This window comes from Oryzias latipes, chromosome 11 (genome assembly GCF_053564925.1).
Source record: "Oryzias latipes strain Hd-rR chromosome 11, Olatipes_Hd-rR_3.1".
In the NCBI taxonomy this organism is placed as follows: Eukaryota; Metazoa; Chordata; class Actinopteri; order Beloniformes; family Adrianichthyidae; genus Oryzias; species Oryzias latipes.
Window position 1 is genome coordinate 1203843 of NC_136247.1, and position 24697 is coordinate 1228539.

Sequence of the window (24697 nt, forward strand, 5' to 3'; positions counted from 1 at the left end):
GCCTCTGGTAGAGGACCCGAGCTTGGAGGAGAAACCACACGCGGAGGGTGAGAGGGGCATTTTTTTTATTTTCTTTTTATATATGAATGTATGTATACTGTCTGTGGCCACTCAAAGGTGTGATGGAGGTGTAGCACAGTATATCAAATATTCTGAAATTCACTTTTGAAACCACGAAGACAAGATTGGGCAGTGCAGCTGTTTGGTGATTAACAGCAGTCATGGGTTCTTTCAAAGAAAACATTTGGAAGTCATGTTTGCTCATTCTGTGAACATGTATTTTCCTCTGGACGCAACAGACTCCACCTTCAGTCCCTGAGGTAGGTTGGTGACTGTGATTCATTGGGCGAGTTTCTGTTTTCTCTTTTTGCTGTTGTAGATGATGACCTCTGCTGTGAAGCACGTTCCCCTCATTGAGGGCTGGGATAGTTTCATCTGCACTGTGACACTGAACACAAAGATGCAGAAATGGGAAAGAGTGAATGGAAACAGAAAAATGGGATATGCAGGTTTCATTTTATTTTGACCTTTTACTTTTCACTCCATTACCTTGAATAAAACAGACAGCAAAACAGTGAAACTCCAACATTACCACTGGTAAAAGTGCACCTTGTACATGTGGATACTGATGACCGGCTGTTTTAACCTATTTTTGTCCATTGTGCCTTGTGACTATTAAAATAACTAAGTGGAAGAGTGTGCTCTAAGGTGCCCTTGTAATTTCCTCTCACCTCATACTCAGTACTGCTGTGCATGACAGTAAACAAAACATCTGATAGGTTTGATCATAAAGAGAGAGGAGTGTAGGGACCAATCACAGAGGAGTCTTTGTTCACTGTTCAAAATTGACACTTGAAGCACAACTGTTGCCTGGATACACAGATTGCAGACAATTACAGAGCCAGATTACAATGGGGAGAAAATGGGTGATGCTGTCAATGAAGTATTAATGTGTGTGACTGAGTGAGTGACAGCACGTGGCGGAATATGTCTCCATCAGTGTTGATGTATGTATGTGGAAGTGTTCAAACAAGCTACTTTGTATGTGTCCCTTTCTACAAGAGCAATAAAGAAATGAACATGTTTAAAATCACTTCTGAAACTTGTTATTTAAAAAGAAAGAAAAACTTTTTAAAAAGAGAGAAAAGAAAAGGAACATTGTTGGACAAAGAATAGTGAAATTTTTAATTACCGTTGTCATTGATTCTACTCTCTTTGAAGCTGTTTGTCTCTATACTCACAGTTTATGGTAAAAGAATACATTGATGAACAAAACTTGGTTTATGCTCCCGTGATCTCATTTTGTTGATGTTGAAGATTGTTAGAATCATCTGATCAGAGCAGATTTAAGGCAGGTAAAGCCTCAGATGATCAATAATGTAAGGGTCCTTTGAAGAAAAGCAACACATTATTTAATTTATAAAGATATTCAATTTTTTTGGTACTGAAGCATATTTATGCCAAACAGCAGTGGATGCAGTTTATTTCTCAAACAGCGGAATGACTGTGAAGATTTAGCTTATTTGTCGTACTACACAGAGGGCAGCTTTTCCTCTTCTTTTTAAAGACCTTAGCATTGAGCCAAACTGTTCCCTGCCTTTGAGGAAAATTAATTGGGATAGGCTCCAGCAACCCTGTGATCTCAAAAGGCAATAAGTGGTTTTAGAAAACAGATGGATAAATGGTTGGATGGATGGAAAATCCTACATATCTCTTCTTAAAAGGACATTGTATTGGCTTTCACTCATTCTAACTATTAGCAGATGACAGCCTGCCTAAATCTAGCCTGAAGCTGCGCATGCATGCACACACACACAGAATTACCGGTAATTGTTCTTCTCTGAAGTGTTACCAGATGTCTGAGAAACCTTTGGGTGGTCTTCTGCTAATAGAAGTTTATATTCAATAAAATATTTAATGATCTTATTAAATAAGGTGATGCTTTTATGGCATCTAACTGGTATTTGCTTGCATTTCCACCTGGCAGGACGAAGAATGAAAAAGAAGACAAACAAAGCTGCAGGATCGGATCTAAACTTGTACCATCAGCAAGATTATGTTTTAGGAAGGAGGCTGCACCATTTTCACTTTTGACAGGGTGAAGGGTACGTTTCCCTCCTGTGCGTCTGGTGGCTTAGTGACCACATCCCTGCCGGCCATCCTCGTTGACCCAGGCTCTCGTCTCCGGTCCCCCTCACTCGATCCATGGAGCAGCCTCTCTTTCAAGTTGGCTCTGGGGACAACCCACACGATGACTGCAGCTACTGCCAGGGCAGAGCCGAGGCACAACAGGCCAATCCCAGTCACAGTGCTGAGGTGAAGCCCCATGTTGAAACTGATGGCCTGGGTGTCTACGAAGAACAGATCACCTTCTCCGAATGACTCAATTTTGTGGGTGGTGGAGTAACTAACTCCTAGAGAGACAACACCAGCGGTCAGAATCAGAAGACCCAGAGCCAGGGAGACCTGGAGCATGAGACAAAACAAAGCTGAGCAAGACCTTCATGCAGATGCTTTGTACATTTCACACCTTCACGCTGCCTTTCATCAACATTTTGTGTGATTTTAATCATCTGATGAAGTTAAGTGGTTCATAAAAAGAAGCAGCAGAAGAATGGTAAAGATGGACAACATCCTTAGCTAAAGACATAAATGGCTAACAGGAAATTTGGGAACAAAATTTAAACAAGATCATTTTCTGGGACATAAATAAGTAACAATTTTTGTTCTGTTGTTGTGTCTGGTTGTGTATTGGGGTGCAACTTTACCTTCCAGACAACCGAGTTCCACCAGGGGCCTGACCTCTGGCTCTGCCCCGGCTCAGCCTTGTCTCTGTCCCACATGGAGGAGGAGCATTCCTCATAGAAGTGATGCAGATAAGAACGAACGCCAAACTGCAGACAGCTGGAGCCCTGTGAGGAGGTGGAAGCCAAAGCAACTGAACAATGAGGAGGGAAAAAAAGACTCATCTGACCTCTCATTAGTTCTGAAAAGAATTCTGAAATGTCTAAATATTTGTCAATGAAGAGACCTCGACTCTTTGATTTTTAGACATCTTAAATAAACCAAGTGATGTCTGCTATGAAGAAGCTAAGGAACCATTCATAGTTTAAAAATGTTTGTTTGATCCAAGTTTTTCTTAAGGGCTGAGCCTGTTTTTTGGAGCTGCTGTGCCTGGAGGACATTAGCAGAGAGAATGAGGATTGAACTTTGGGGAGAGGACGTTGCCCTTGCTGCAAACGTCTCCCTTTAACCCTTGTGCTATCTTAGATGACCCCTCCCCCCTTCCATTGACGTGTTCCCCCTACCATGACAAAGGTGGATAAAGGTGGAAAGATTTCATGTAATCCATGGACACCATTGAAGAAAAAAGGTTCAGCGCACTGTCTAGTGGGTCTAGATGACCCCACTCCCATTGTTAAAGTGCCTAGAATAGCACAAGGGTTAAAACACACATTGTCTTTGTTTATCTATCCTCGTGGTAGCAGAAAATCCTGACTCACCTCACTACCAGAAGATTCTGGTCCTGCAGCGGGGACACCGGCCTCAGAGCACAGCGCCATCACGCTCGAGTTCCACCTGCTGTGAAGAAGCAAAGCTGCTCTGTAAGCTGCTGCATGTCCATGTTCACACACCAGGTAAACTGGAATTGATCCCACCACGGGAAAACAAATCTGTTCCCATTTCTTCAAAAACAAGATATTAATAAATTCCAACAGATAATACACATCACTAAAAATAAATAACAGTAATGAGGTGACCAGTGTGTTTGAGACGCTGTAGCTGATGGGAGGAAAGCTCTGAGGAAGCGCTCCTTTCTGTAGCAAGATTTTCAAGTCTCAAGGCCCGTTCACACCGGGACGAATTTCGCCGGCAATTTTCGCCAACGTTTAACGCCTCGTGACTAAACAAAGGGCACCAATGAGAGTGTGCACACCGACGCGAAAAAACGCCACGCGTCAAAGCGTCAAAAAAACGCCTCGGGTTCGTTTTATTTTTTTTGACGCCTCGCGTCGAAATCTATTCGACCAATGTGAACGGCGCTTTTGCACAAGTGTCTGGAGCTTCTGAAGTTACAGTAAAACACAACTTGGGGGCGCTGAAACACCAAACTGCGTTGCTGAGCACACATACCAGCGAAGAAGATGGACGCCAAGTAGCGTCTACACTGCCGCGAAGAAATAATGACGGACATTCTAAAATATCCCCGAACCAAGCACCAGTTGGAGCTACTGGTGCTTGAAATATTCATGTTTTCTTTGTATGATTCTGACAAGCGCGTAAATACTTGCTCTCTTCTTCTGAGTGAAAAGCGACTTTAAGAAGCGTAAAGTTGCGCAGCGCCACCTTGTGTACAGGAGTATTTCTGTTTATATTAAGCGCCATCTAATGTCAGGGAATGAAATTGCATGTTCGCTCGGCTCATCGTCAGCGAAAATCGCCTGGGTGTGAACACAAAAAACGTGGCGAAAAACGCTGGCGAATAACGCCTGGCAAATATTCGTCCCGGTGTGTACGGGCCTTCAGACTGCAGGAGCTGCTCAGTGCACCCTTAGTCTCGTGCAGGGGATGATGAGGATCGTCCATGATGGATTTCAGTGTGTGTTGCATTCTCTTCTCACCAGCACAGACACAGACTCTAGAGGACATGGAGCCGGATCTCTACACTTTGGCTGCTTATAAACATGGCTGAGCTGCTAAGCATAGCTTTTCTGCTTTGTTTGTCTTTCCTTATGTTCTGTTGTGGGGTTTCATGCCCCCCCACATCCTTCCCAGTCCCACCTGATTTCACTTGTTTGTTGTCCACAGCTGTCCTTTGTGATTCAGTCATTGGTCGGTCAGTGTCTGACTCATCATCTTTTTAGTTCCCCTTGTTTCTTCCCACTGTTCAGGTGTATTTGACTTTATGTTTATTTATGATAGTTTTAGTTGATATATTGGTCCACTGAATAATTTAAACAGAAAAGAACCTTTAACTATATTACAAGCATGTAAAAATAAGATGTTTAACTTTATTTGTTTCAGGCCTGCAGTGGATTCAGGGAAATTTGGAGGAGCTTTTATCGTTTCTATTGCATCCCTTTAACTCCTGACAGCAATGAATATGAATTGAGAACCAAAAGGTGAGAAAAAGTTTCAAGTTTATGCAATGTGCAACTTCATGCAAACATACAGTACAGACCAAAGGTTTGGACACACCTTCTCATTCAAAGAGGAAGAAGATAAGTTCATCCGAGTCAGCAGCCTCAGAAATGGCAGGTTAACAGCAGCTCAGACCCTTAACACGTCAATGTAAGGGTGGGGTCATCTAAGATAGCACAAGGGTTACACTACACTTTGGTAAATCCATGTCTGTGCTTCATAAGAAATGTTTTCAGTAAAGACAAACGCTGATGATCCCTTGTTCTATCTTACATGACCCCCCCTTCCATTGACGTGTTTTCCCTACCATGACAAAGGTGGATAAAGGTGGAAAGATTTTATGTAATCCATGGACACCAGTGAAGATCACAAATCATTGAAGAAAAAAGGTTCAGAGCACTGTCTAGTGGGTCTAGATGACCCAACTCCCAATGGTAAAGTGCCTAGGATAGCACAAGGTTTACGTAAAAATGCAGCTGTAAGCGTCCAATCGGGGCCACTTGGTGTCAAATTGCCATTTTTCGTTTTGTTGGACATTTTTAAATCGTGGAGGTTGTATTTCCTTTCATGGTGATGAAATGAAACATTCAATCTTAACAATATTTTGTTCTTCACAACTAAATAATATTTAAACCCGTTTAGAGTCTGAACTTTTAACTACGACTAAAAATGAAATAATCAACGTAAGTCACGCAAATGTGAGCGTTGCTTTTTAAGTCCCGCACACTTGCGCTGTTTGGAAAGCGCAGCCCGGAGCTGTCCGTGGTCCTTAAAGCTGAGCAGCTCATGATAATTCTCAGTCTGAGGCAAAGTTCAAACTTCAGAAACGGCATCAAAAACGAGTCTTCTTTTCTTAAATATGCTGTCAAGCTGCCAGGTCAGAGACTTCATGAAAACATGACATTGCTCTGAAATTCCCGCGCAGACGCGTGGACGCTCAGGACGGTCACACTCGTGAGTCACCGCTCAGCCTCCCGCTCCTCCATCACACCCACGGACAGTCTCCTCCGTCGGTTCTGGGCCAGAGGAGGACCAGGTCTTACCCTGTCAGCCGCAGCGCCGCTCTTCTCACTGGGAATCCATGACTCGCTGACGGGCGGACCTCCTGCTTCTGGAAATCCCGGTTCAGATACGAGCATGCGCGATGGAGAGATAAGGCGAGAGGGAGAGACGTGAAGACTTCAATTCTATCAGTTTAATTCATTTTAGGTTGAAGTGAGGCTGAAGGTCTGCGGTGGAAGGCTGCTTCAGCTTTGGATTGGACTCTGTCTTAATCAAAAGGATCTGAAATATTATGATCAAAGGCTTTGGGTGAACTGATGAGGTTAGACAATAATTTGAAGATAGGGAATGCCAAACTGTTAGGACTAAATATTAATTTCATTCATGTGTCATAACCCACAGATATAGGGATTGTGAGGAGTTGCAGCATGACCATTGCAGCTTGGACCACAGTTGTTGCTGAATTGAAATGTGCATTGGACTTGTAAAAACATGAATTCTTGTCAAAATGCTTTGATGGAGAGTTTAAGTTCTTTTTTCTTTAGTGTTTTATTTATCTTTTAATTATTTTAATTTATTAAAAATAATGTATTATGTATTTTCTAGGTTAAATGTTTTTACGCATTGACTGCTGGTCTGCAGTTGTATGGAGCATGTTGCAAACACGCTACCAAACTTTTAGACCATTATCAGACCAGAGCCACATAAAGACGCCTGAACAAACAATGTTGGAATGGTTTGGAAAAAAATATCAAGAAAATGTCAAGAAGGCATTTTGTTCTTTAGGTTCACACAACTGCTGGACCTATTAAAAGAGGAGATTTCTGTTGTTGTTGAAAAAGGTTCTTGCACAGGATGGGGAGAAAAAACAGGAAACCCACAGAAACCACCGGCTCAAAAACTCTTCTGTACGTCAGAATGTTCCAGAGGGAGATGATGAACTGAAGGTGGATTGAAACTCAACAGGACAATAACCTCCAGGACCCACATTACATTTGTGAAATATCTCAAAGGAGATTTAGAGCAGAAAATAGAACTACAATGTCAAAAACAGGGGAACTAAATTCTGCACATACCAGTACTGAGGTTCCAACCCTCCTTTGAGCAGGACTGATGTTTGCTCCTTCTGAAAGGCCACATGTGCCTAAGGAGCATCTCAGAATTTCCTTTTCTCTGTTAGGCTGCAGAAAGGCCTGACAGAGAAATGCTGCTAAAACAATCCAAAGAAACTCACCTGTTCTTTCTCTGGTTCACCCTTTTATCTGCAATGAATGAGATTTTCACGACACCTGTGTTGTGGGTTCAGTTATTCTCCCCAATATTCCATTCTACATCTGATTGTTGGAATTTAGCTAAACTGCAGCTTTGATGGACTCATGAATGCAGCTTCAGGAACAGACAGAACAATGCTTTGACCTAAAAACTAAAGATTATTCATCCTATTTTATAAAAATTATATATATTTATATTTAGAAGTCTTTGTGTCTGTGTTTATATTAAGGACTTTTTAAATAAAAACGATTTATAATCAATAATAGTAAACCTTCTCTGTCCTTTTGGAGGTTTTTAGTATTCCTCTAAGGTTTACTGGATAAAAATGTTAGTATCTTCCTGTCTGAGATCAAAGTTATAAAAATCAATATGACTGTCAACATTCCTGTTGCTGCATCACAGAAATCACTCAGAATAATTTCATTTGTAGAAAACTCTTCCCTCCAAATGTAGGCCTAACTTCCTTTTCAACGTGTTTAAAGTTCCTTCTGTTTTTTTATGCATTTTTTTACAAATAAGATAAAAAAAATTTTGGCCAAATTTGGATGTTAAAACAATTTGAGTGAAAACCTTTAGACTCTGCAGCTGTTGACTCGCATCAGAAACAGAAAAGCTTCTGGATTTGCTCTCTGAGCAGCGATCCTGCCACTGCACTTCTCAGGTGCATTTTTAGCACGGCCTGCATTAAAAGTATGATGGAAATGTTGGCAGTAAAGTGTACTTAAACAGAATGCTACGTTCACCCAGTCAGAGGCTCTGGGAGAGATGTGTAGGATTGCTTTATGGCATTAAAACAGCTTCTCTTTCACAGTCTGTGCTTCTCAATAGACACCAATATTTGTGCAGTCAATATTTCCGTGTTTTCAGACGATGCATTTTTTATTCAGGTTGTCACAACAGAGCCAGACGAGAAGAGGATCAGAACTGTCATTTTGGCATATTCAGCTGAGCTGTAGAACATGTTTGCTGCATTGGCACAGAGGAGGCAGAGCTTCATCATCCTGGAGCCGGAATGAGGAGAAGATTATTTCTGGGATGCCCTGGTGAGGGAAAGGAATGAAAAGGTCCTGGTGTGTCGTTCATCTCAACACGCAGATACATAAAGGTCTCTGCTGCAGAGGGAGAAAAACATTTCCATGGTTACCGGTCCAGCAAGGTCAGGCACATGAAGTGAGTGCTGTGTGCTGATTGGCTCGCTGATAATTACACTTACTCCTTTAAGATGATGTGCAGCCAGGATTTCCTTTCATCTGCTCCTTTTAGAAGATGTTTTGAAGCATTATCAGTCATTTCTGCTGCAGGTCTGATTACTTCTTTTATTCTGAGGCTTGAACAGGTTTGTTCATCACGATGAAAAATTCTGCTTTGTGTCAGTCAGGCATCTTAAAAATAACCTGCACTTCAACCCACACCAGCCTGTAAAACTGCTGTCTACATAATGGAAGAGCCGAGCAATCATGTTAATTAGTTGTGAAAAGCCTTTCATTTATTGGCTCGTCAAACACAGAGAGCCGAGCCTTCTCCAAAGCCTCAATATTTAGCTTTAAGACTCAGATGGCAGAACCTGTATCTCATTTTCTGCACCTGTCTGATCCTTTTGGGGATGGGATTGACTGTGGCAGTTGTCCCAGCATGCATTGGAAGACACGCTTGACAACTTGGCAGTTTAGGGAAGAGCTAATAAAAGGAATAACATTCACATATGTGTTTTTTCTGTCACTTTCTCAAACAGTCTAAATAAATTTAATTCATTCGGTTTTGCTGAATCTGGAAAGGTCCATTTCCTTGTTTCTCAGAAATTTAGCAGAGATTCAGATTTGAAGCTGAAAGGGAAACCCTTTCTCAGTTTCATGTTATGTCAGCAGTCCATGTGGACCTCAATACTAGTAGATATCATTCTTGGTTGTCCGATATTGCAACCCTGGAGCTCACAGTTAAAAATGGCTTCATGCACAGTCGTCTCTTAAGGACAAACTAAACTGAAAGTGGTTAAATCTTTAAAGGGCCTTATCATGCAAAAATCAACTTTTGAGCTTTTAAGGTAATTATACTGTTCATTCCTCACAAAAAAACAACCCCAAAGCTGTATTTTGATCCATTTACACAGAAAAACCTGCTCTTTGAACACCAGCTCCTTCCAATCCACGATAACAAGTGGATCTCACATGACGTCTCTTAGGCCGCATTTACACTGCATTTTTTTCCTCTCATGTGGCACAGATCGGATGTGACCGGTGAACGTGTAAGCAGGACAAAAGCACATGGATTCCGATTTTCTCAGATCGGATTCAGGCCTCATTCATATGTGGAAACAAATCGGATACGTGCATTTGTGTGTGCCATGTAAGCAGACAAATCGGATATTCCCCAGTAAATGCGAGTCGTACGTCAGTGACGTCAACTCAGGACACCACTGACTGAGATCACATGACTTATTAAGGTGCTTTTGTGCGCTGATTTTGCTGTCAGCTGTTACCTTTCATCCTCAGGCTTCAGACCGTAGTCGGAAACCGCTGTTATTTCCGGTCCGGTCCCGGTCGGGACGCAAACGGTAACTAATGAAGCGGGACATCGTTGCTCTGGAACACGCTAGAAGCCGTTTATTTCTTTGCTTGGATCAAACTGTTAGTACAGCACAACGTCTGCAAACACTTTCTCATTCAAAAATCAGAGAAAGTACATAAGCCGGCCGAGCAGCCCTCTTTTTTCCTCTCCCGCGCTTCCCCTCTCCTGCCTCATCCAGGAGCCCTGAAGGCAACACCTCCTTCTGTCGCTGCTTTGCCTCCATGACAACCGCAGTCACACAAAAGAAACACAACAAAAAGGGGAGGGTTTCGCCATGCTAAACGTTTGCCGTTTGGACCAACACGCATCTTCTAAATGTGCTTTTAGTACTTTTATGATTATTATTAAGGGCCTGTTCGCACATCATTTTTGAAATCCGTGCGGTCAGTGCTCAGGTCTGCGGAAGGCGGAAATGCTGCTACGTTACGTAGTCCTTTTTTTTGCGTTTGGTGTCAGGGTTTTGGACCCCAAGAAAACAAACTGGCCAAGTGCACAAAAGGAGCAACACGGTCATATGCCAGCAGATAGAGCCGCAGTCTCTGCTCAAGAGAAGAAATTTAAAATATGTCCAACCACAATAGTGGAAAATGACAGGGGGTTTAACCTCCCTGTGTTTGTGTGTGTGTGGGGGGGGGGGGGGGGGGGGGGTAATTTCAGCAGGAGTCCACGCCGAGAGAAGCTGAAGGACTGTGTGAGGCCAGACAAAAGACTGAGAAGGGTTATTTTGTTGGGGTTTTGCTTGACATTAGCAAGTCTCTCCTGAAAAATCTTGGGGAACAAAACACATTTTACAACTACAAGCACTTCTGAGAGGCAACAGGTCAGCACCAATAGGAACACAAACCTGTAAGGGAGCTCAGACGCATGAGGCTTTCAGGGTGGAGAGTGCCTGACAATGGCTGAAGTGCTGCAGCTCCTGATGCAAGATGATTACCCCACACAGCTGGAGTAAATCAGCTGATTGCACAGCTGAGATGAGCTGCCAAGGCTGAGTGGCTCAGGATCATGACGGATGGCTGGGACAATGTTAGAAAGCTGAAAAACACTTTCAACATCAGTGATGGGCAGATGAAGCTTCATGAAGCATTGAAGCCTTTCAACCAATTGGTTCACTCAAGTGCAATGCTTGAGTTGAATTTGCAGCATTTTGAAAAAAAAAGGCAATGAATATGCATTAAAATGTTATTAATAATTGTTTAAGCCCCATGAAAATGACAATTTTAAAATAAGAGTCAATGGGAAAATGCTTATTTTAGGCACTGCTTGCTCAATACGGAGCGTCACATCACTAAATAAACCTTTATAGCCTTAAAACATATCATTAGTTATTTTTAGAAACATAACTTCCGCGTTAAACAATGAACCACTGTGGATAATGATTGTGCTTTTGCAACACTTAGATATGGCCAGTGATCAGTGTCTTTGAGAGACATTGGTTTTAGTTAAAAACAACAGTTTCCCCTAAATCTTTGAGCCGTCTCCTAAGTCTCACTGAAGAGAGTCTGAGGGATTGATGCCAATGTCAAACCCGCGGCTCAATCTGAACCCCTTCATGAATCAGTCACGTGGTACAGCCGGCCGGCGAAGCATCAGATGTCTTCATTAGCAGTCTGTATTTTTTCAATCAGGTGGGGCAGCAGGAGCCAGTCGCGAGTCGCAAGGGCAAGAGTCTAACACTGTGGTCCCAAATCCCCGGGCCGTGGACCGGTAACGGTCCGTGGGTCATTTGGTACCGGGCCGCACAGAAAAAATAAAATAACTTACATAACTTCCGTTTTATTTATTTCGGAATCTGAAAGATGATTTATTTAGAAAAATTGCCCGATTTTTTGTTCCATCCGTCTATGTAACTGTTGACGCAGACCAATTAACTCGTCTCGTCATGTGATGGGTTACCGCTTAAATAAAACCCAGGAACTAGCAAAATGAATTAAAAACAAACGTCTTGGAAAGTTTCTTTGCCAAGTGGAAAAGGCCCAGCCAGGAGACAGAAGAAGGAGCCTTCGACTTCCAAAAAAGAAAGCTACATTTGATAGACAGTATCAGGAGTCCTACTTAAAATACGGATTTATCCCAACGGGAGATTCCCTCCAACCATTCAGCATTGTGGTGAGTCGGATTTTCCATGCACTTATTTTGAAGGCATGTTTAAATGTTATAATAATAGCAACCAGAGAGCGTTGCGGGCAGAGAGGACGTTGCTCATGTCATAATTCGTGTTTATTGTTATGTTTAGAAAATACCAAAGTTTTCATGCAAGTCATATTATTTTGTTGTATTGTAGTGTCGTCACGTGCACGTTTGGTCTGCTGTCGGAGTTCCGCAGGCTGCAGGGGTTACTGTTGGAGCTGGCATCACAGGGAATTAAATCAATCCCCTTTGCCTGCTTTGGTCAAAATAGGGTTGAGCGGGTGTTTCTTTTTGCCTACGTGTCCTTTCATCTGGCAGTTCTGTTGTTTCACCCTTAGTTATTTCTTCCTGTTGTGTTTACTTCTTTTTAGCACCATGAGTGTGGGACGGGGAGAGGATGATGACACCTGTGCGATGTACAATGTTTAGCTTGTCAAAATAAAAGGACAGAGTATGTCTAATCACGTGTCTCTGCTTTTATTGCAGCATTACTGGAGTGTGTCTCCGCCACATACAACATACTGGTCCATGAGAATTTTGCCAGACATCAAACCGGTCCTTGGCGCAATAAAGATTGTCCACTTGGGGTCTAAGTGAACAATGCTCGCACAACCTTAAGTCAAACACACATCAGTTTATGGAGTAAAGCTGCGGAATTCACTATGTATAACATCCAAACAAATCAATGACACAATTATATAAAAAAAAATATTTTAAAACAAAATATTAGACAAAACAACCAGGGAGGTTGATCAGGACATACAAATAAGCTAGAGACCAAAATGGGTTATGGAGCGCATGGCAGAGTGTTTTTGGAAATATGTGACGTTTGTTTGGTGGAGTTTGATTCATGTATTGTCCCTCTTTTCCTCTCCCCTCCTGGGGAGTGGGAGTGCTTCCAGATTCCAGTTGGCTCATCCGTGCTCCTGTTCCTGACCGAGTACCTCGTCTTTGCTCCTGCTCCTTCACCTGGCTGTGGATCCTGTCTCCGGCCCGTCTCACGCCCCCAGCCGTCCCTGCACTTCAACTGGATGAATATCATTTGCTGGACATTAAATATGTAATTTTAGAGTTAGATAAGTTAATTCTTCTCTGAGTTCTGGTAAATAGCCTGTCCGTCCTGGGGGAGGATCTCTCCTTCGGACACCCCTGAGGTTTCTTTGTCTTTTCCGGATTCTGTTATTTTTTAGGAGTTTTTTCTTACCGCAAAGGGGGGTCTAAGGGCAGGGATGTCCAGTTTAGTCTAGTCTGTTTAGTTAAATTTTCTATATTCTCCTATTGAATTCTATGCATTTATGGTCCTTTTTGATTGTATGTTTACCTTACAATTACCGGTACGAAGCCCACTGAGATGACTGTTGTTGTGAATTTGGGCTATACAAATAAAATTGAATTTAATTGATTTATTATTATTTTTGTCGACTGCCATTAACGACTGGCTTGAACAAAAAACAACATAACAGCAGACGCCGCTCCAATCTACCCTGTTGATCACAGCGGTGCTGACGCTCATCCCAGTTGCTTCCCACTCAGCCGCAAACAGGTGAAGGTTCCAAAACTGTTTGGCCTGCAATAAGGGTTCAGGGGCTGCGACTAATGATGATGTCACAGTATTTGTTTGCATGTACGTTGGGCCGATGACCTGTCAGGGAGTGATTAGTCCGGACAAATTACAGTATAACCGTAGAAGAAGTAATGAGTGCTGTTGTAAACAAACAAAGCTCTGACATAGAGCAAGAAGATCTTCTAAACCGGCTTTTATTACTGTCATGATTATTATTAAGTGCATGTTTGCTTATAGTTTTTTAAATCTCTGCGACCAGTGCTTTATTGTTGGCAGAACTGACAAGGAAGAAGGGTTAGGATTAGATTAATATGTGCTAACAACATTTAGCCATGGAAGAACTTACACTGGAATAACATCGGCCTGTATTTTGTCTGGACCCAACTGGAAACACAAAATTACATGATTTTTTGCACGGTTTTTCAGGACTGTTGATTCAAAAGCCGGCTCCACTAGCGCACACACCGTCCCAAAGCCACTTCTCTTCCTTGGAGACACAAATCTCCTGGGAGCCACTGTTCTCCTGTGTTTGGCAGCTCGCTCCCGCAGAGCAGCCGAATGGTCTGAGGTCCGAACCTTTCTCCGGACTGCACACCGTAACAAAGCACCCTCCCCTGCCTGCGAACACGAAGCTACGAGACTCCAGCTGCTCTCAGAGGCTCAGTCACAGATCTTTTCACAAAGTGGGTTGAGTCAAAATGTCTCTTTACATATGACAATGAATAATGTCAAACACAATATATGAAGGAAAAGAACTTAAGGTTGCAAAAGGAAACATGAAATAAAAATCTATATAGAGCCCGAGCAGATCTCCACGCTATGTAATTTGTCTAAGTGGGGCCACCGTAGTGTGACGTCATCATTAGTGTCAGGCCCTTTGAACAGTTATTGCAGGTCAAACACTTTTTGTATCTACACCGGCCAACGCCAACTGGAGGTCCTGGCTCGATAAAGCCATAGGACAACATCATCTGCAAAGAGCAGAGAGGAAACCCTGTGATCTAACTAGGCACTTTCTTAATTTTGTTTTTACGATGCATTTGAATTAACAGAAAAATATTTGTGCTATCATAGGATATCTGTAGCAATCCACCTGCAGACTTCCTGCTTGTAAGGTTTGTAATGTTTTACTACAACAAATTCATGATGGGATAGGAGATATTTCATCTTATGCTTTTCTGTTGTTTTTTGTCACTTAAAGCAATTAGAAGACCCTTAAAAGTTCTGCCAGCCTACCTTTTAGTTTCTTCAAAGTTTTTATTTTATTTTTTTCTATCAATTGTGTCAAAGCTGAAAATGTTTTCATTTTATCTTAAATGAAAGCTGGGTTTGAATGATCTCCCAGCACAAAAAAACCCCAGGAACTCTTCTTTTCTCTCCCATCACATGTTGGCAGACAGCATTAGGAGACTCGGGCCTGAACACCAACATGCCTTTGAAATATCTTCATCTGAAATTATTTAAAGTCTGTGTGTTTCAAAGAGCTGGCTTTGCATGCAGCTCTAAGAAATCATTTCTTATCTGAGTTCTGTTTTGCTTTTAATTAAACAATGATGGGCTGTAGATGGCACATTTTGGTGCTCAGCAGACCAGGATCTGGCGGTGCTGCAGAGGTCATAAGGTCAGTGGATGCGCTTGTGGGGCCGGTTGGTTGTGATACATTATGCAGATCACAGAGGAATGGAACATTAACATGAAAAATGCATCCCATGTTGACAGGCGCAGGAGTCTAAATATTCCATAAGGACAGGAATTCTTACAGTTAAATAGCACTTTGGGAACTAATGGGCCGTCAGAAGTCTTATGGGGAGGAAGCAGAGGAGTCTGTGCGTCCGTGCATTAATGAGTGGCTGTGTGAACACTCTGCTCATTAGTGTTCAAATGGGTGACAAAGCTCTTCAGGAAAATGTTTTCAGGCCTTCTTTTCCTATAGATGTAAACAGAAAAGTTTATTTTTCTTTATTTTACAAACACTGATATATTTGCATTCATATTAATTAAAAAACTGCAAATATTATCATTAATATATATATATATATATATATATATATATATATATATATATATATATATATATATATATATATATATATATATATGTGTGTTTTTTTCAATTCAATTCAATTCAATTCAATTCAATTTTATTTGTATAGCCCAAAATCACAACAACAGTCGTCTCGATGGGCTTCGAAGTAAAACATGAAATCAAAAGGATCACGAATACAAAGAGTTCAATAGAAAAATACTAAAATGAACTAACAAACTGACTATGCTATACTGGCATCCCTGCCCTTAGACCCCCCTTCGCGGTAAGGAAAAACTCCGAAAAAAACCGGATTCCGGAAAAAACGAAGAAACCTCAGGGGTGCCCACATGAAGGAGGGATCCTCCCCCAGGACGGACATGCGATTTACCAGAACTCTTAGAGAAGAATTAACTTATCTAAATCTACAACTACATATATAAAAGTCCAGCAGACGAGCTTCATCCAGCCGTGGTTGTGGGGACAGTCAAAGGCGCGAGTCGAGCCGGAGACAGGAACCACAGCCAGGTGTAGGAGCAGGAGCAAAGACGAGGTACTCGGTCAGGTACAGAGCAGAGACGAGCCAGAGATGAGCCAGAGGCAGGATCCAAAGCCAGGTGTAGGAGCAGGAGCAAAGGCGAGGTAAACGGTCAGGAACTGGAGCACGGATGAGCCAACTGGAGTCTGGAAGCACTCCCACTCCCCAGGAGGGGAGAGGAAAAGAGGGACAATACATGAATCGCACTGCACCAAACAGAGGCATGGAGAACTAAATGATAAATTATGATCAAGAATAGAGGAGAGGAAGGGAAGGGTAGAAGTAAAAACAGGAAAGAGGACAGAACCCCAGAACCCCAGTGCACCATTTTCCTTTTTTTCTCAAAGCCAGTGTCTTTGTAACGACTAAACCAATTCACAGATATGGTCATGATGGAAAGTCTAGACTCTGTAGATTGTCTATGATTGCTCTGAGGTCGGTATTCCTTCTTCTGCTGTCAAATTGACAGCATTCCTTCTGGGTGAACAGAAAGTTTAAAGTTTTCTATGCTGTAAGATATGCAATCTGTGTTTATCAGGGTCCTTGTCCTTTATTGACTGATTGATTGATTTCAAAAATTATAGTAAATGCAATTAAGAATGCACACAGATTTATCAAACCTATTGCAGAAATGATGAAATACAAAGATGAAAAACAGAAAAAAAGACTGTCACTGTTTTAGTTTCATTACTTTTTTTCTGGTTGTCTTTTGTTTCTTCATGTTTTAAGTTCAGTTCCTGTTTTATTTTGTAAGGTTTCCTGTTTTGTTGTTGTGTCAAGCTTCGCGTTTGGTCCCCATCTGTCCTGAGTGTTTCCACCTGTGTCTCGCTTGTCTGTATGTATTTAAGTCCTTTCTTTCCCATCCTCCTGTGCTGCTCCATAGGTTAATGTTCCCTTGTTTCCAGTTTGACTGCCTGCTGCAGTGGTTTAGTTTTGTTTTTGGAGTCTTTTGTTGTTAAAGCCTCTATTTCCCTGAAACCTTCAGCCTCCTCCTTTCTGCGCCTGGGTGCTTCCCTCATTCTCTCTCGTAACATTATGGAGCAGCCATACCCAGGGCGGTTCTACCCTTAATTAGAGAGTGTGGCTTTTTGACCAAATGTTTGTTGTTGAGCTGTTTTATTAGGTTTTGCCCAGTCATTTGTACTGTTATATTTAATTATTTTTGCACCATGAGTGAGAGGCAAGGAGAGGATGATGAGTTTACATAGCACCCCTACTGTGTTGTAACATAATGATAAATTCAGAGATATGGTACATGGTAACATGATTCAAATCCGCTTTGTTTCATTCATTTTATTGTTATAAAAATGAGTATATCTGCAGCCTCAAATTTAGACATATGACAGTTCACTAATTACATTAAATTAAGATGGAAAAACATTTAATTGAATTGGAGCAATATTACATTTAGTTAGATAAATATGTAAATTTGAGTTGTAAAAAAATATTGAGTTGGAAAGACATAAGAAATTAGGTTGAACAAATGTAACTCAATTACTTGTTACCAATTGAATTACCGTAAATTCCGGACTACAAAGCGCACCCGATTACAAGCCGCACCCACCCATATTCACGTGTTTGACTGCTTTTATACATACACAAGCCGCGTCACGGTACAAGCCGCGTATGTGTTAGGCGATATTGTCATCCTGACAGATCACGCCCAGCATCCCAGAGTGAGTGCAATTCATTAGCACATTGTGGGTGGTGCCAATTTTGCCTCTGGGTCACGTATTTAAGTGTATCGACATCTGACAAACAGCATGGAGCTATATTCTGTTCAGAAGTCCCTCAGTTATGGTGTTTTTATTTCATTTTTTTTTACTTATTGACAATCTAGGTATCTAACATAAAATTACAAACAGTAACCATATAATCAACATTACATCCCTCAGTTATAATGAGGAAATTTACATCCGCGATTCCACATTTCCCATGAGTCTTAGGGGCTAAAGGCGGGGCCAACGCCCGGCTCGCCATTCTGTTGTACGTGTTTAAGAATTAGCAGCAGTGCATGGAGGGGTGAACGGGAAAAGCTCTCCTTCCGCTTGTGTCGCAGCAGCGTTATGGGAGTAACAGGACTGGTTAGAAAACACAACGGTAAAATAAAGCAGCGGCGACTGAAAAGCGCGCGCCTCAGCGCGATACGCGCGCCTCAGTGCGGCGCGTGCGTCAGAATTCAGAAGCCTCTGCACTCCGCGGACGCCTCTGCACTCCGCGGACGCCTCTGCGCTCCGCTCCCGCCCCGCGCGCTTCTTGTCTCCCCTTCCTATCTACTCCGACACCTCTGGCCAGGGCGGCTTCAAGGAGGAGCACTTCGTCCCCGTTGCGCCGGTGGATGGAGCAAATCGTTTCTGTGCAGAGCAATCGGACTTAAAACTGTACGTTTAGTGTATGAGGGGCGGATGCGTTGTTACGTGTGGGAGCCTTCAGACTGCCATCGGCCCCGCAGCTCAATCAGCAGGAGAAGATGTCTCCAGCTCACACGGAGGCTGTGAGTTTTTCAAAGCAAAATTCCGCTTTTACGGTTTCCTTAGAAACCGTAAATGGAGTGTAAATTCACTCCATGCGCTGTTCTCTCCGTCACGCAGCAAACCGGCTTTTCCAAACCCGTTGGTGACGGTGGACTTTTTTACGCTGCTTTTAACGATTGCTTTTAACTTGAAAGCTTCATCATATTGTAGCGGCGATCACGTGCACGTTGGGTCTAATGGCCCCAAAGGATTCTGGGATGCGGCCGGGCATGCGTGTTTCGTTTTGTTGAACCATGACTGAAGTGTCTAAGACCTGAAGTCAAGTCCATGCTGTTTGGCTGCTAAGAGGTGTGTTGAATGAAAATACCTCGTGCTTGGTGTTAGATAGAGAATTCAAACTATTCACTGAGTTCGGAAAATACGTACATGGCGGCCGCCAATTAAATCAATAAATTAGCCGCGTCACTGAAAAAGCCGCAGGGCTGTAAGCGCAGGAAAAAAGTAGCGGCTTGTAGTCCGGAATTTACGGTAATTTAAGTTGGATAAGTTATATATATATATATATAAAAACGGCCTTCTCACCCTCCGCGGGTGGTTTCTCCTCCAAGCTCGGGTCCTCTACCAGAGGCCTGGGAGCTTGAGGGTCCTGCAGTATCTTAGCCGTTCCTAGCACTACGCCTTTCTAGACTGAGAGGTCTGAGGTCTTTCCAGGTATCTGTTGTAGCCACTCCTCCAGCTTGGGGGTTACTGCCCCGAGTGCTCCAATTACCACAGGCACCACTGTCACCTTCACTCTCCATGCTTTCTCCAGTTCTTCTTTGAGTCCCTGGTATTTCTCCAGTTTGTCATGTTCCTTCTTCCTGATGTTTCCATCGCTTGGCACTGCCACATCCACCACAACGGCTTTCCTCTGTTCTTTATCCACCACTACAATGTCTGGTTGGTTCTCCATTACCATCCTATCAGTCTGGATCTGGAAGTCCCACAGGATCTTTGCCCTCTCATTCTCTACCACCTTCGGAGGTGTTTCCCATTTTGACCTTGGGGTTTCCAGTCCATATTCTGCACACATGTTCCTGTATATTATTCCAGCCACTTGATTGTGGCGCTCCATGTATGCTTTACCTGCCAGCATCTTACACCCTGCAGTTATGTGCTGGATTGTTTCAGGCGCCTCTCGCAGCCTACACATTGGGTCTTGTCTGGTGTGGTAGATCTACACCTTGGGTCTTGTCTGGTGTGGTAGATCTGAGCCTCTATCGCTCTGGTGCTCAGGGCTTGTTTATGAAGGTATTAATGTTCCAAAATGCACGAGCTTGTATATTTGATTTGAGAACTTGTAATACAGAATGTGAATACTTGTGCAAAAAAAATCTGCATCTGTGTGCAAAAATCTTCTGCTGTGAACTGACAAATTTCCATTTGCATGTGTTCATTTAGAGTTACAACTTCAAATCTGTGATTACAACTGCTTAAATGTGCTTCTGCGTGTGCTCGAATCTGCTGGCGCAAATCACAAGTGCGCTACAACTGCGCTCTGAATTTTGACACATTCCTGGTGAGAAATTTGTGTCAAAAGTGATCTGTGTCCGATAATGGACCTAGGGGGGGAGGGAGGGTTAGAGGAGGCGGGGTCAACCAATCAGAGTGCAGGACTTAAAGGACTTGGTAAAGTTAGAAAGAGCTTCACAGAGTCGGACTTCCTGCTTCAATAACTCTTCTGATAAACGTTCAAATGTGACAGCAAGTCTCTCAATCATTTTGTATTAACACGGAGAGTGAACTAAAAATGCATTTCTGAAGAAAAAAAATTTTTTTTTCCAGCAATTTAATGAGAAATGCTCTCTTCGTGCTTTAAATGCAGACATGCAGCTAGACGGCTGTCAACAGGAAGATCATCTTTGTTGTAGCAGGACAACAGGGCCAGGGCTATTGAGCAGCTTTATTATAAATCATATGGATTAACATTTGAAAAAAATGTATTAGATTAGATCAAGCGTTCCCCGCAATGTTCCAGGCGACGGCGCGGCGGAGCGTGGCTGTGGCGGTCCCAGCCCACTGAGCAACGGCTGTTTCTGTGCAAGAGACAGGCGTGCTCCGCCGTCGGTCAGCGGGATCCTCGCTTCTTCTTTCCTCGGCGGAGCTCGGCGTCTGCGCTGAGCTCCGCGGAAGAAATAAGAAGCGAGGATCCCGCTGACCGACGGCTGGCTCCACGACACCGCCTTACGCCCTCGTCCAGCGGGATCCTCGGCCTCTCTTTCCTCCGCGGAGCTCGGCGGCTAGCAGCGATGTGACACCGCGCTACGCCCTCGCTCAGCGGCCAGACGCCGAGCGAGCGACGGGCGAGGCTGGGTCTGCGCGACCGCCGCCGGTCAGCGGGTCCTCGCATCTCCTTCCTCGGCGGAGCTCAACGGCTGGCCGCTGAGCCCCTTCGTAGCGCGGAGTCACAAACCCAGTATGGTTTCTAATATATGTTTTCAAAGTTTAATTCGTATGATTTATAATAAAGATGCTCAATAGCCCTGGCCCTATTGTCCTGCTACAACAAAGATGATTTTCCTGTTGGCAGCCGTCTAGCTGCATCGCATGTCTGCATTTAGAGCACGAAGAGATCATTTCTCATTAAAATGCTGGAAATAAACGTTTTTTCTTTTCGGAAATGCATTTGTAGTTCACTCTCCGTGTTAATACAAAATGATTGAGAGACTTGCTGTCACATTTGAACGTTTATCAGAAGAGTTATTGAAGCAGGAAGTCCGACTCTGTGAAGCTCTTTCTAACTTTACCAAGTTCTCAGAATCCTGCACTCTGATTGGTTGTCTCCGCCTCTCTAACCCTCCCTCCCCCCCTAGGTCCATTATCGGACACAGATCAGTTTTGACACAAGTTTCTCACCAGGAATGTGTCAAAATTCAGAGCGCAGTTGTAGCGCACTTTTGATTTGCGCCAGCAGATTCAAGCACACGCAGAAGCACATTTGAGAAGTTGTAATCACAGATTTGAAGTTGTAACTCTAAATGAACACATGCAGATGGAAATTTGTCAGTTCACAGCAGAAGATTTTTACACACAGATGCAGATTTTTTTTGCACAAGTATTAACATTCTGTATTACAAGTTCTCAAATCAAATATACAAGCTCGTCCATTTTGGAACATTTGTTCCTGAGCTGCCAGGATGAGCGCTTCAGTGCTGTCCTGTAAGCCAGCCCTTTCTAGCCATTGGTAGGACTTCTTGATATCAGCCACTTCAGTTATGGTCCTGTGGTACATCCCATGCAGGGGTTTGTCCTCACGTGAGGATCTGTCCTCCAGCACTGTATCCTCTGCTCTCCATTGCCTGAGACATTCACTGAGCACACTGTCAGTTGGGACCTTTAGCTTGATGTACTCATGCATCTTGGATGTTTCATCCAGGATAGTGGCTTCTACGCTCACTAGTCCTCGGCCTCCTTCCTTGTGGCTAGCATACAGTCTCAGGGTGCTAGATTTGGGATGAACCCTCCATGCATGGTGAGAAGCTTTCGTGTTTTTACATCCGTGCTCTGTCTCTCTTCCTTTGGCCATCTTATTATTCCTGCAGGATATCTGATAACTGGCAGTGCGTAGCTGTTTATTGCCCGGGTCTTATTTTTGCCATTGAGCTGGCTTCTCAGGACTTGCCTTACTCGTTGGAGGTATTTAGCTGTTGATTCAGTGATCCATGTGTGTGGCATTGAGTCATAGACCTTCTTGTAATCAATCCAGGCTGTGCACAGGTTGGTGTGTCGTGACTTATAGTCTTGAGCGACTGTTCTGTCGACCAGGAGTTGGTGTTTGGCTCCTCTGGAGTCTCTACCAATGCCCCTCTGTGTGTTGTTCTTATACTGATCCATGTGCCTATTTATCTTGGTTGCAATGATTTCTGACATGAGCTTCCATGTTGTGGACAGACAGGTTATTGCCCGGTAGTTGGATGGGACTGCACCCTTTGAGGGATCCTTCTGGATTAGGATTGTTCGTCCTTCCGTTACCCATTCGGGGTGAGTCCAGTCTCTTAGCAGCTGGTTCATTTGTGCAGCCAGGCGCTCGTGGAGTGCAGTAAGCTTCTTTAGCCAGTAGGCATGTATCTTTAGATGGCTGCTCAAGGCTAGGAGCCTTTGTATGGCAGTTTCCAGTGCTTCAGGTATGGGCATCTGGCTGTATCTCTTAGGTACTTGCTTTTTCATTGTACCTCTATGAGCCTCTGTCAGCTTACTCACATCCTTCCGAGTTGCCTTGATTTTGGCCTCTAACCGTTGCTTCCATGGTGGGTACTGTTTTCTTCCATGGTTGCTCTCAAGTATCTCTGCTGCTGAAGTGTAAACCAGTTCATTGGTTTCTGTGATGGTTGTGGTAGGAATTGCCCTCAATGCTTCATTCACGGGGTTGCCTAGTGTTTATTGTAGACATGATCTTATCTTTCAGGTCAGTTGCTGCCTCGCTCAGCGTAATTGTGGTTGTTGGGGCTGTGTACCCAATCTCAGGGTGAAAGTGTGGTATAACGTCCTCTCTGATCTGTTGTTCTGGCTCTCCCGTGGCATTGTATTTTCTCGCTTCAATTTCAAGTTGTGATAGGAGTTTCCGTTTGTGGATGTTTGGCAGTTAGCCTTGATTGTGGGTTTTGAAGCATCCATTCATTCCACATTCTCTCCTCTGGGTGGGATTACTTGAGTAGTAGCATTCTAACAGAACCTTGTTGTCACATCTAGTCCATTTCCGTCTTGTTGCAGTAGCCCACTTTCCATCAGGGTGCTCTGGTCCCTCAGCACCTGACGCAGATCTTGTTTGGTCGGGCGACGGCTGAGCCGGCGTGACATGTTGTTCATTGTCTCTCATGTTGTGAGGTAGGCATTAGCGTTAAGGGTCTTGCCCAAGGACCCTCACTGGGTGATGTTAATTGCCCGTCATTGTTATGGTAATTGCCCCATTTCCACCCTGGGAATTGAACCCGGGTTTATATATATATATATATACATATATATATATATATATATATATATATATACATATGTATACACATATACACATATATATATATATATATACATATATACATATGTATACACATATACACATATATATATATATATATATACATATGTATACACATATACACATATATATATATATATATATACATATATACATATGTATACACATATACACATATATATATATATATATGTATATATTTGCGTCACAGTGAAAATAAGATCAGAAGCTTGTGTGTTTACGTTGTCTGTTCTTTTTCTCCAAGCAGAAACTCTTTCTTTTGCTGATGATGCAGCCGTGTTACTTTTTTGATGGATGTATAATCTTCATACGCCGTCATTAAAGTCTCCAACTCCGTCTCACTGAAGTATAGCGCTCTCCTATTTCACCATGCGTTTCCATGGTGACTCCCGAAATCGGTGATCCATTGAGAATGTCCTTATGTACTTGCCGTGCACGTGCATTAACCCAGGGTTACCAAGTGGAGCATAATTACACTAACTCATATCCGGTCTTTTGGAACCGACATACCCAGAGTGAGCAAGTTCAGGCGGATTTCAGCCAGAGTTCAGGGTTAAAGTCAGGTTAGTTTAAACATGCTTCCTGGAATACCCCCTTGAAAACGCTAACTAAAACCTAACCTTTCTAGCATTCCTTGATGCAGAGTCATCAATAACGTCATCATATAAAATCTGCTCCCCTACTGAATGATTGATACTCACAACAGCACGGTGAGTGGGTTGCACCTGAGACATTGTTGACCTTAGGTATGACTTGATCAATTTGAGTTTTGAAAAGCTCCTCTCTGCTTGAGCCACAGTGACTGGCAAGGTGAGTGCAATCCTGAGAGCAGTCCAAAAGTTGGGGTATATTTCTTATAGATCCTCATCAGACATGAAAGTGATGACCTTAAGGAGACTTAGAGTCATTGATGGCAAGTTAGGCAAGTTCTTTATTTCCTGAACAAGCTCTCTAC

At 43.0% G+C, this 24697-nt stretch overlaps 1 protein-coding gene and 1 long non-coding RNA gene across 2 annotated transcripts; both read right to left on the reverse strand.

The window, feature by feature from the left end:
- Positions 1 to 497: 497 nt before the first annotated feature.
- On the reverse strand, positions 498 to 6335 carry nrsn1l (neurensin 1-like). The gene is made up of 4 exons (XM_004074427.5): positions 6186 to 6335; positions 3504 to 3582; positions 2769 to 2912; positions 498 to 2466 (listed from the first exon to the last, which is right to left on the reverse strand). The coding sequence occupies exons 2-4, from the start codon at positions 3561 to 3563 to the stop codon at positions 2062 to 2064; spliced, it is 609 nt and encodes a 202-aa protein (XP_004074475.1). The 5' UTR covers positions 3564 to 3582; positions 6186 to 6335; the 3' UTR covers positions 498 to 2061.
- A 1933-nt stretch (positions 6336 to 8268) lies between these two features.
- LOC144995095 (uncharacterized) lies at positions 8269 to 10955 on the reverse strand. Its single transcript, XR_013658732.1, has 3 exons — positions 10826 to 10955; positions 8630 to 8672; positions 8269 to 8528 (listed from the first exon to the last, which is right to left on the reverse strand). It is a non-coding gene; the product is annotated as an uncharacterized LOC144995095 (long non-coding RNA).
- Positions 10956 to 24697: the final 13742 nt, after the last annotated feature.